The sequence below is a fragment of the Acanthopagrus latus genome, chromosome 16 (assembly GCF_904848185.1).
Source record: "Acanthopagrus latus isolate v.2019 chromosome 16, fAcaLat1.1, whole genome shotgun sequence".
Lineage (NCBI taxonomy): Eukaryota > Metazoa > Chordata > Actinopteri > Spariformes > Sparidae > Acanthopagrus > Acanthopagrus latus.
In genome coordinates this window covers 9,723,188-9,736,454 of record NC_051054.1, presented here as the reverse complement: position 1 = coordinate 9,736,454, position 13,267 = coordinate 9,723,188, and the positions used below count along the sequence as shown (strand labels likewise).

The following is a 13,267-nucleotide window of genomic DNA, read 5'->3' as shown; positions in this document are numbered from 1 at the left end:
ATTGCTCGATTCGAGAGTCAGCAGAATTTTGAAGATACGATTGGTTGAATGAAGGAGAGGCAGACCTGTGGAGGCAGGTAGCGGCGGTTGCTCGAGGGGAACTCGTCGAAAGGCTGGGCGCGGACGTAGCAGCCCCTGAATGGCTCGGTGGAGACGACGTTGTTCAGCGGAGAGAAGGGCTCCTTCATTGGGGTACAGATGGAAGGAGGCTCATCACACACCTAGAGAACAAGACGGCGAGCGTTCAAGTCAGTCAGGTAAGTGTGACAGACCTTGTGTTTCCTCTCAGACAGACTCACATTCAAGAAAAACAAACTATTTATCGCTAACATTAATCAACATTTGGCCAAATTAACTGACATTATTTAGATTTTTAAGAAGATTTTCACTCTAAGGTATCAATTCAAGCTCTGATAAACTGCAATAGTCGATCAATATTCTTTTATGTACTGCACACAAAAATAGGCATTGGCTGAAACCCCCAGCTTCCGCCATTCTCACATCCTATGTTACCATCACACCATCTAACGGCCGATCAATTCATTTTTCATAACCACAACTGTTTTGACTCAGGGTGTGTAGGCTGCATGTGTTCCACTTGTGACCACCAGGGGGCATCCGGCGCCCACGCTCGGCCAAATGACTGTGCCTGTGTGGTGATGACTCAAGGCCCCTTCTGTTAAGAACTCAGAGTTCCTATCAACCTTGCATGTGTTCCCACAAACATTTTAACTGATGCAAAATCTACAAGCATGGGGCCTAAAAAAAAAGAGGCGCCTGACACGTTGGAGACGGCATGAGCTTTCCTCACATCTCACGCCGAACAATCTCATAATTGCAACGGGGACGCTGACTGTTGATACCAGTTAGAATGAGATGTCTATAAATAACACCTTTGTGAGTGCCGGTCAGCAGCAAAGACGTTTAAAAAAGGATAAATACAGCAACACTGACAGAATTGAAATAAACAGAAGTAGTCCGATACTTCAGTACTCATGGCAACAAAATCACAAGTGATGGCTATTCATGATTCATGCGTGCAGAGGTGATGAGAGATGGGGGAGGATAGTCAGTTATTACATCAATAGCTGTGTGAGGATATTTCATGTCCAACACTGTTTCAGCACAACCGCCGGCCTAACTTCCGGCTCACTCCCCACACCGAGCAGCTAAATCGCATATTCAGTTTACATGAAACTAAGCAGAGCTGAGGTTGATTAAGTTCAGAGTGAGACATTAAAAATTCTGCCGTCTTTGTCAGCACGGGTTTCATATTCAAATGATCTGAAAAATCATTCAAATAAGACTGCAAAATAAATGGTCCTCGAGGTTATATCCGTCTCTGCTTAGACATACACAAACATGGACCAGCGCCGAGCCGTCTTCACACGTACGAGTTCGATCCAACCATATTCGAGCCTCGTACACACTGGCGAGCTGTCCCTCTTTTCCCACACACACCCCGACCTCATCAAGGCAGGGTTAGTCCTCCTCTCCTCTCCTTCTCCCACCCTCTCCCTCTCTCTGCTCTGCGTGTGGAGGAGGCTGCTGGCTCTGGTTAGTCAGTGCCGTGTGTAAAGTAGCCCACGCCAGTGCTTTAACGCACAGCGGAAATCTGGTTTGCTCCCAGCTGCTGCTACAGTAATTACTGTCCTGTGGTTGCTAAGAGATGCTTCCTTTGACTTCTTTTTTTTCCCCTCTCTTTCTCTTCTTTTTTTCCCCTCTCTCGTCAGCCCCCCCACCCCACATCTAGACTGCTAACACATGGTGTGTGTGTGTGTGTGTGTGTGTGTGTGTGACTTTGCTCCCTCTTTGCCTCCAAACATACCAAGTGGTGTAACACACATCCAGAGCGTCTGCAGGGGAATGTGAGGAATAGGAGACAGTGGAGGGAGAGGAGAGAAAGAACAGAACAGGAAAAAATGACTTTGTGTTGTATTTGTGTGTGTGTGTGTATGAGAGAGAGAGCGAGAGAGAGCGAGAGAGAGCGAGAGAGAGAAAGGGAGAAAGAGAGCGAGAGGCCAAAGAGTCTGCCGAGGGAATGTCATAAACCAGCTCCAGCTGGAGAAATGCAGCACAGAACTTAAAAAGCCAGATGACAGCTGTGTGTGTATGTGAGAGAAAGAAAGAAAGGAGCGAGGGGCTGCGGTGGAGGGGCGGTGGTGGGGGGTGAAATGGGAAACAGACTTGGGCTTCCTTTTAAAGCGCTTGCCTAAGCCCCACCATTCAAAGGCATGCGTGGGGGCCAATCTGGAGCTGAGCTGACCCTGGAGATGTGGCTGGGTGAGGGAGGAGAACAGAGGAGGGTGAGGAGGGATGGAGGTGGTGCGGAGCCAGGGGCAACCTGGCCCTGCACCAACATCGGGGATCCATGCACTTCCGCCCTAAAAGGCACAGGGGCTCAGGACAGGGAAGGCTGGGGTCGGCCCACTGAAAACCTGCAGAGCGCGCGGGATCTCTGCGTCAGACAGAGAGGAAGAACACAGAGGACGAGATGACGTGCATGTCACAAAAACTGAACGATTTATGTCTGTTTACATTTGTTTCTCACACTCTAGAAATATGGCTTGGCTTAAATGAGGCAAATCGTGAGTAGAGCTCATCCATGTGTCTTGTTAACTCGAAAAACAAAGAAGTACAGCCAAGTTCCAGGCTACTCTCCATGAATCGTGTAAACAAACATTCGAGATTGTGGCAAAGACGCTTATTAACATGAGTTAGGGGTCTCTTCAGGATTCTACAAGTTAAATTTAAGAGTTATTAAGACCTTTTAAAGACCATTATAAATTGCAATTTAAGACCTATTTCACGCCCATACTGGCAGAAAAAAACCATGAAGGATACGAGGTAAACTCAGAATCCCAGAATTAATTGCAAATTAAATTAGCTAATACTTTGGTGATGCTCCCGATGTGAATACAGAACAACACAGGGTAATGGCAGGCATTGGATGGTTGCTTTTCAAAGCGCCAGCTTTGTGATTTTCTGATCCCCTATTCCAGCTTTAATTCCTTAATACCAAAAGACATTAACACTAGCGTTTTCTTACACAATGTGCAGCAAGTTTAAGATTCATTATTTCCAAGAGGCTTCAACCAAGGACTGTGTGTGCTGTTCTCAAGTCATATCTCGTTGAACTTGATGAAAATAACATTAACAGAAACCATTTTTAAGGTATTACTTCTAGAAGGTGCTCTATTGCTCTAAGTTGTGGTTGCTTGCACTAATTAAACAAAACGATGTCATTCTGTCTTCCATCTTATCATATTGTGTAAAGTGGGTAGGCCGGACATTTTAATCTTTGTACCGAGCCAGGCTGTCTGTTTCACACTGTTCCCGGTCTTTATGCTTAGCCAACTAATATTTCCTTTAAACCGCTCTTCCTCCTGGCTCAAAGGTGCTTTATGGAGGCACTGTTGAGACACACCAACCCCCGTCTCAAAGTCTCTGGTCTATGAGTGAGGCTGTAAAAGTCAACTGGCCAACAAAACCTCTGTGTACTAAACTGATAAGAGAAAACTTCCTGCCCGAGCTAAATTAGAAGCGGATGTTTTCCTGTGGCATTCGGGGAAAAAAGAACACATTTCACTTTGTACTCGCGGAAGGACTGTGGTGGTACAGCATAAATCCTGGCAGTGGGTCATCACAGCTGAGTGGAGAGTTGTGCAACCACTTCTTTTTTTTTTTTTTTTTTATAGCTAAAATATGTTGCATGTGCGTTTACTGTGTGTTGTGTGTGTGTGTGTGTGTGTGTGTGTGTGTGTGTGTGTGTGTGTGTGTGTGTGTGTGTATGTGTTTTTCCGAGCAAGAGGAAGAATGCGGTAAGCTTGTGAAGGGCATACAAGTGGGTGCTGAGCCTCAGTGGGCAGGATGTGGGTGGAGAAGACCGTCTTGAACGCATGTACATTAACACACACACACACACACAAACACACACACACAGAAATGTACGCGCACACCAGCTCACACACACACACAAACACAAGTCAAGCGCTTGATGCAATGCAAGGCTATCATGAATTCCTGTAAAGACCTAGGGATGCTTTTGAAGATGTCTGAATCTAATCAGGGAACTAGACAAAGCTTGTTGGTGACCTCCCATGATGATGAAACACTAAGTCTGCTTTCTCCACAAGGTCAAGGTTACCCAGGATGCATCTTCTAAAAGGTGGGCCTGTCAATAACACAAACTAAAAGGTCAGAACACGTTTTCGGTTATCTGTGCGAGCACTGCCGTGGCTTAAAGCAAACACAGCCCATATCACATCTTGTTGTGTGCTGGTATTTGCTAGTTTCTCTGGCTGCAGCGCTCGCCACTGGTTCACTTCTCTTTCTCTGTAGCCCAGGTCTCCGACCGCAACATTCGGATGCCAAATCACCATGGTGACACCCTCGGTGGCTCACTCGCTGAACCTTGTGAACACCCCCTTCTACCCCCCCCTCCGCTGCACAGCGCCCCCCCACGGCCCCCCTCCCCTGCTGCCTAGCAACAGTGGTGCCATTGGATTTCCTGTATGTTCAGGCTGATTCCTTAAAGAGGAACTTCGCCACAGGAACAGGAACGCAGCTCTCCCCTCCTTTACTGCTCCTCTAGTCCTACGAAGTACAGGATGTAAGACACTAGGGTTGGTCAAAGGTGATGACTGGCCTCTGACAATTGCAATGAACTTGCAGCTGAAAATAAGTCCAAAGCAGGAACGGAATGATGTCAGACGTAAGATCTGGTGGGGCATTTTTACTAACCAGTCAGCAAAAACTAAAAACACCAAGTAATGCAATACAGCGGCCATGCAATGAATACTTTTCGAGGTGTCTCTTTTAGGTATTTGGCTGCTGTGGGCGAAATACCTTAAAATGTTTTGATGCTGTAACTTTGTATACACCACAATGGTACAATGTAAAAAAAATACGAGAGCTGAATAAACACCTCTCCGACACTGTGTCAGCTGTAATTAATTACAACAGCATGTCAGAACTGCATTCAACTCAGGTGAACATCAGGCGACATTATCGGCTTGATTGTACCGTTTCCTGTTGGAGCGTCCTAACTGCCCGAGAGCGACGCAGCACGGTGTGACACTGAATGCTGTTTTGAGCCCAAGGCAGTGTTTCTAGTTTCATTCCTGTTGCTCGCATGACATGGGATGAGGAATAGCTAGTTCATGAAGTTGATATACAACACAGCTCTTTCACTATAAAAACTTAAATATGCCAGCTGACAGGAGGAATGGAAACTTCTGCTAAGAACACACGCCACCTCTGTGATCCAGACACATCGATCACATCCATTTTGCTAAGACCACCATCTTAGCAAACTCACCCATCCTTTAAATGAGTTTACATCAGTCTCCAATCTGATCTCCACCATACAGCTGAAAGGTACACAGTTCATTCATAAGATATAAAAGGGTCCATATTTAACAGATTCATGTATGGAGGGTTTCTACATTTCTTGTCTGTGTACCTGTACAGTACATGAACTGCCCTTCCTCCCTCAGAGGTGTCTTTTCACCTACTTCGCAATCAGAGTTGACTGACATTTCTGCAACAGGCCTGATATCTTGAACAAATCAACATGGGTGTGTGGACATGAACTATATACCTTTCTCTCTCTGAGAACACTGCATTCTCAACTGCACATGTCAGCAGTCAATAGAGCGCCACATGCCAGAAACGCATACAATTCTTCACATAACGCACCTTAATGGTTCTCAACCTGTCAACAAAAAGAGGCCCAGGCTCATGAAGAAATGTATTCAGTGTGGAGACCATTGAAATAGCAGAGAATTTCCACCAAGCTGCCTTTGAACAAGCAGCTCCTGGGGCAATAGTTATTATATCGGCATCAGTTGTAACGAGAGTGACAGCAACCAGGTTAGATTGATAGAGACAGCTAAGCCTGCTCCAACACATTCGCTGGCCAACACCCAGCTTCACCTCGGGGTCTGGCTGGCACTGGTTAAACACCTGTAAATCTCCAAGAACAACTGTTAGGAAACAAAGGCAGGTGTCAGCGCCTGGGTGGGACACATCAGGGCTCAAACATATGGCTCAGGTTCTAGCTATGACCTGCCTCCTATTTAACAGCGAGGCAGAGCTGAGTGATGAATCGAGCTCCATAAAAACCTACACCAGGTGCACTTCAACATTGTAATCATCCATTTTCCACTCCATGACTTGCAGATATAAAAAAAAAAAAATCAACATGTTTTTTTTGTGAATCAGTTTCACTCTGTATTGTATTTTTGTCTCTGCCAGAACCTCAAGCTTAAATCTTACTCACCGGTAGCCCATCCTCAGGAGTATCCCCTTCCCCAAATGACCGACAACCTGCAAGAGAGAGAGAACCAAGACGGGAGAAAGATTAGAGGCCTGACTCCAATACAAGCATTGTTGCAGACTAAAAGTTTACAAAACTTAAGTGCCAACAGCACGTTTCATGCACCTCCATATATTACCGACATGTAGCATCAGGTTTCTTTACAATACAACACCTGTATTGACAGCACATACATGGAGCACTATTTTCTTCTATTAATAACTTGGACAGCTACATTTGATTACCAAATACAAGGAAGGCCTGGTTTTAGGAACTTTCCCATGGTGGGGTGGGGGTAACCTCACAGAACACCAATGAAATCATACAGTCATTGACTTCCGTGAACTGTTTTCAAACCATATCTGCATGTCTAAAAATATCTATATGCAAATGGTATTTATCAAAAACATTTTTCAGCCTCAATGGATGACATGAGCATGCTCTAACCAACAGATTTACATTGCTGATTCTTGTCTGGCCATAACAGGACTAGACTTCTGCTTTCTTCTTGACTGTAGCCTAATGGGGGAAGACAAAAAGCTGCTCTGTGTCAGTGGGGCACACACAAGTTAATGAAATATGCATGTCTAGAATAATGTAACCCCGACCCAGGGCTAAAACGCCATGTGCCATTTCCCGCATCCAAAATGGCTCGTCTGCTGATGCTGGAGTCGGGGCTTATGTTTCAGGTAGCAGGCCGACTGTGTTACAGCTTTTCATTACCACAGAGAATCTGTGGAGGGTGTAACCCGAGGAAGGACACTAGTCTCACTGATACTTAAACACAAAGTGCTGTTTTGTTAAACCCTTTTTCTACTTAAGCAGGGTGACATTAGTCCCACGGAGAGTGCCATTGTTTAATAGCTAATCTTGTATTATTATCGTCTTTAGTTTTTTTTTTGTTTGTTTTTTTTAAACTACCCAGAAGTTATACTTAAATACTGCATCAGATTTTACAGTTTGTTTCAATTGTGTTCATATGTGTCAACAATTAAATCATCACACTTTATTGAGGGACTTCAGTGACGCCCTTTTGTCTGAAAAGCATGAGGTTTTGTAATCCAATAAAGTCTTGAGGGTTGTATTACATGTGTAAAACTAGTGTTAGTACCAATTGTCTATGCTTTAAATGTATCCCCTGAATCAAAATTATGCCATGTATAAATATAAGCCTTTGTGAGTAACTTACGATTTGCTGTAATTTCTTTAAATCCTGCATTTTTTGGTCTTATGATTTATGCAACATATCATTTAAAGAGTACCGTGATATGAAAGTTGACTGTGAGAATTTGCTTATCTATGATATCAAATTGTACTGACTACATGTTTTTAATATTTTAAGGTTTTCATCGTAATTATCATAATTATAATAATTGTGCAGTGGCATATACTGTGAAACTGGTGTTTTTTTTGGATGGCGTTCGTATCAGGAGCTTTGTATGATGTGTGTTATACCTGTGCACATCAAGCCGCATGATTAAAAGCTAAAAAAAAAATAAGTAACGTATGCTTCTGAATAACTGTACTGCAAGCTCTGATATTCAGACTAGTATTGTAACTTTTAAACACAGTGGTGTGCATGTCTCACGAAACCTGGGTCTTGATTGAGAAATATATATAAAAGGAAATACTGTTAAAGAAACTTAATAGAACGGGAAATGCTTGGGGTTACTGTCTTGGCAATGTTGCAGAAAACAGGGATTAAACCATTTCCATTGGGATGAAGGGGAAACTGTTTGTCCCTACAGTGTTGAGAGGATCTTTTAAAAACTTAGGTTCACTTAATTACGATCACTGACGCCTTGTTAGAAGCACTGAGGCATCAGCCAGTCTGTCTGCATTCATTCATGGCAGTTCCTTCTCTGCTACAGAGAGGCCAGAAAAATTCACCGGACTAGTGTCAGACCTGGTCGGTCCATCAGTCTGTCCATCTGACTGAATCACATGGAGAAAGGTGTGTGTGTATACACGTATACACGTATACACACACACACACACACACACACACACACACACACACACACACAGAGATAGAGAGAGAGAAAGAGAAAGAGAGGAAGAAAGAGAGAGAGGCTTCCTGCAGCACGACTCTGGCAGTGCTGGGCCACGAAGCTGCCTGAGCCATGTGCCCGACGTTGCCATGGCAACAGAGGACTGCAAGACTGACACACACACACAGGCAAAACATATTCTCTCTCTCTCTCTGCCTCTTCTCTCCCCACACACATTCACGCAGCAGTCCAGCAGCAGAACGATGCAACAGGAATACAGAAGAACCTGCCTGCCTGAGCTAAAGAGAGGCATTACACAACACCGGCAGAATACAGAAGATGCCAGGAGAGAAAGGAGAGCAGAGGCAGGAGAGGACAGCGGAGGGAGGGAGAGAGAGAGAGAGAGAGAGAGAGAGAGAGAGAGAGAGAGAGAGAGAGAGAGAGAGAGAGAGAGAGAGAGAGAGAGAGAGAGAGAGAGAGAGGCACTGGGGAGACGAAAACTCACCATCACCTGCTGTAGTTGACATTCACAGGAAAGAGATGAAGCGTTTACTAACAGACAGACACTGTACAGCCTCTGGGTGAGGGCGATGTGTTTAATCAACACTGACGGGGATTCAGAGACGTTCAACCTTCTTCCCGAAGCATCCTGTGATGTGAATTAGGGCTGCGACTAACTATTACTTTCATTGCTGATTAAATCTGCAGGTTAATTTTCTCCAATAATTGTTTGGTCGATAAAATCTCCTGAAAAAAGTGAAAATAGTTCTTCAAACACTTCAAAATACAAAAGTAGTATCATAGAGGATTAAGAATACTGGCAATTATCTATACTTGAGGGGGTAGCAGTAAATCATTTTGGGCATTTTCACTTAAAAGGATTCATTTAATGATTGCTGATGAATTTTTTGTCAATCTCCTCATGTAAAATCCAGTTCCACAGCCAAAGTCAACCAACTTCTACACCTACCAAGCAGCCCTTACCTCTGATACGACATTGCTATCCTTTCATTAATATAGTTTTGTTCATAGCATTCAATGATTCTTTGTTCTCCTGCTTTGACGGGAAAGAAGATGACAGGCAGAACGACTTGCAAAGCCAGCCCTACAGCTGTTGCCCATGATTACCTTTTACCTAGACTGTGTGTGGACTTGTGCCCAGGAAGTGCAAATCTCAGATAAACGCTTGTGGGCAAGAAGCGACTGATGCCTCGTGGTGATAAGCCTTTTACGATATGTTCTGCTTTACCTCCTCTATGCTCCCCGGGGTTCCCAGGTCTAGAGGGTAAAGGAGATTATAGCTCCCCAGCCAGCCAGCCAGCCAGCCAGCCTCTTGTGTAACATGGGGCTGGGTGGCAGATTGCTGAGCTGGCAACTCTCCTGCTAATTGGATGACTTTGCAACCTCTGGCACTGTACTGAAAAATAATGCTTATCAGAAACCAAAGCTGCTAACTAAACTCAAAGACTCAGCTCCAACAGAGTGTGATATCTACTTTAGCTTAAAGAAAAATTGTACGAATGCCACAGTGAGCTCAGACAGAATGAACCCTGCCTTTATTTATTTTATTTTTTTAGACTAGACCTACCAAGTCTGCGCAGCACAAAAGCCCACAATGGTCAAGTTTCGTCTTCCCTATCTCAGGTTGCCACTCCTCCTACTTGTCCTGACTCTTGCCCCCAGTCTTTCTTAACAACCCTCCCTCCCCTGTCCTATATCAGTCAGCTGTCTGGGCGCAGCGTTGCCCTGCCAGTCTCTACAGGAAGCAGAGAGTTTATCTGGGCAGCTGGCGCTGATAAGATAACGTGCGAGGGGTAATGCTTGGGTGAGTGAGCAGGTAGCAGTGGGGGGAAGTCATCAACGCTAATCAACACTATGCATCTCTCCTAGCACAGATGCTAGGTCAGCCATTACAAAGCCAATGACAAACGGGCAGGAATGCAGGCTGTAGACACCCGCTAACAGAATGCACGCCATGTTCATACACATACACCCGTATTACTTTACACGTATTGGACGTCTGCCAACACATACAGTATAGGGCAACCTCTTAGAGGGGATTCCAAACAAACCCAGTGTTTAAAAAAAAAAAAAACACACACACACACGCAGGCACCATTCATTACCCGGCTACACACACACCTTGGTTGATGTCCTCGATGGCCCGACGTATGCCCCGGTCAAAGGCACGGGCGTCAGCGGGGCTCTGGAAAGTCAGTCCGAACTTCTTGTTGTTGATCCTCCAGTGGTGGAAGATGGGGTTGACCTTGTTGTATACTACGTCTTTCTGCAGCACACACTCCAGGACCACCTGACAACAAAACACACACACACAGAATTGAGTTGAGAGTGAAATAAGGCACCACATTTAGTCAACTTCAAGCTGTTGGCATGCAGGCCACAAACTGCCTCATTTAAAAAGGTATTAGGATGAAGCTAACTGGAGAACATGCATGGACATCCTTCATCGTTCCCCTCACCCTAAGCCAAGTTTAAACGTGTCACATTCAATCATTCCATAGCAACACGAGAACAGAGAGTAAGAGCTTGAGAGCAGAGGCCTGCATCTGGAACTACATAACTCCAGAGTTTCTAAAATAGAAAACCAAAAAAAAAAAAAAAAGAAAGAAAAGAAAGAAATCTTCCTAAACCCAATAATTTCACATACCTCTTTGGATAATTTGTAAAACACATTCTAAATGGTGGGGTTTTCATTACAGATGATGATAAAGTCAGAGAGCAGCGGTGGTGGCAGAAGAAGGGGAGGTTATGTATGTTTTGGAGCCAGGCAGCCCAAGTGTGTGGCAGAGAGAGACTGTGTTTCCAAAGCCTATTATTAATCAGGGCTACTGGGCCGCCTCCCGGCCTTCCTCTAGGCAGATTAAATGAAATGAGAGACGGCCATTACAGTCTTTGAGGTTTTTTTTTTTTTTTTTTTTAACCAACGTGCACGAGAGGTGGCTTAATTGGGTGTGAATGTGTGAGCGTACGCATGGCGGTCCGCGCGAGAGAAACTGTGAGTGGCCGGAGCCGGTGTGGTGAAAAGCTCAGTGACCCACGCGCTACGCTGTGCATCTTCGCCTTGGGAGGACGGCCACAAACTGATACTCGACAACTGAAAGCAGACCGTACCGTTAGCCGTCGATCCGTAAAAACAGTCAACACGCACAGCTTAAGAGGTTGAGACGTGGCTGCTGAGTGAGAGGTTGATGATATGCGATATGTGTGTCAGTGAGGGCACACACAGGTATACATTTCATCTGAGCGAGAGCTGGTTTTCAGTGTGCTGGAAGATGTTTTGCTTAATTTCTGTCCTCATGTCAATATCGCATACGTGCCTTCCCAAGACAAGGGGGGGGCAAAGGTTAAGCCAGTGAGGATGAGAGGGATGCATGTGAGGAGGATGGGCTGTTGAGGAAGGGGTGGGGTAGGTGAGGGTGAGGGTGAGGGTGAGGTGGCTAGGGTGGGGGGGGGGCGTCTGCTGCGCCTCTGGGGCTGATTGTGGAGGCGAGACTGAATGGAGCCGGAGCAGGTAAGGTGAGCGCGCAGCGAGGCCAACGGAGGAGGAAGTATCACAGTTGCATGGAAGGACGATACTTAACACCGCATTCCACACCGCGCTCGGAGAAAAGAGAGGAGGAGGAGTCCACCCTGACAGGGAAAAAAAAGGAGAGAGAGAGAGGGGGGACAGAAACGGCATAGAGGCTTGAGATGTATGGGGAGGAGAGGCACGGACGCAGAGACGGATGGAGCTGAGACGTGCAGAGTGTAAGGAAGAGATAGTGTGAGAGTGGAGATGGGGGTCAAACGGAGAAGGACTAAGTTTGCATACATGCAAGAAATTAGGGTTTGTTCTACAAAGGCAGCCATCATCATCTGATAATCATTTAAAGATTTCAATAACAATCCCGAAATTAAAGGATATAATATAATTACAATAAAACAGTTCAATGTAATTGAGTTTTTGAAGGCGCTGCTTGAATTGAAGCTAATCAAACAGATTTTGCTGGCAGAGGCAATTCAAAACAATCACATGACAAGGTTAACGCTGGAGACAAACAACTGTATCGAGAGGGCCGTTTGCCCCGAGGCAGAGCTTTTTAAAAGTAAGCCTGATCTGCACCACATTCACAGCTGCATCAGAGGGAGTCGCACACTACAGACGACAGCGACCGAGGTGAAAGCTAAGCCATAGATTTGTCATAATCCGAGACCCAGAATGGTAAGTAATCATCGACCAATTAGAGCCATAGTTTTTAAGAGAGTCAGAGAATCAGAGTGAAGGAGAGAGAAACAGAGAGAGAGAGAGAGAGAGAGAGAAAGAGAGAGAGAGGAGGGGGGGGGGCAAGGAGGAGAGTGATTGGTAGCTGTATGGAGAGTCAGCTGAGTCATCACCAGTACACTCTGTGCCGCATCACTGCGCTTATAGACAGATCCCCCTCCACCTCTTCCGTCTCCCATCCATCTGGCTCCACCTCTGTTTCCTGCTCTTTGACTACACACGTCTCTTCGCCTGATTCATATCTCATGCACCCCAATCACCTCGTTTCTACCAGCCAAAAAAAAAAAAAAGAAGAAGAAAAAAACGGACCTTTGTGATTTCATAATCACTGCATCTGTTCTGATCTGATTTCTCTCCCATCTAGATCAGGTTCCTAGATGACGGGGCGGCGCCGCTGTGCTTTTTCATTCTGTCCATTTCAGGCATAAAAATGATATCTCTGTAGACGGCAGAGAATCACATCTACTACTCGGAACTGTGGTTTCCTTTTGTCGTGTTTTAGACATAACAAATCAAACCAAACACCCTCTAAAACATTCAGAAGCTCTTCCCTAGGCCTCTTTTTATCCTGTTTTCAACATCACTCATACAACATAATTATGGTCTTTCATTTACCTTTGAAATCAAAACACTGACGTTACTGTTTCAGACAACACCGTGGTAACAGCTCCTGAT

General features: G+C 45.2%; 1 protein-coding gene across 1 annotated transcript in view; it reads right to left on the bottom strand.

The window, feature by feature from the left end:
• Nucleotides 1-13,267, bottom strand: part of spred1 (sprouty related EVH1 domain containing 1) — a 34,305-nt gene that overhangs the window by 5,518 nt on the left and 15,520 nt on the right. Inside the window, exons 3-5 of the mRNA XM_037072767.1 lie at nt 10,453-10,621; nt 6,284-6,330; nt 66-221 (exon numbers count right to left, since the gene is read on the bottom strand). Coding sequence (XP_036928662.1) covers nt 66-221; nt 6,284-6,330; nt 10,453-10,621 — 372 coding nt within the window. The remainder of the gene's footprint in view (nt 1-65; nt 222-6,283; nt 6,331-10,452; nt 10,622-13,267) is intronic.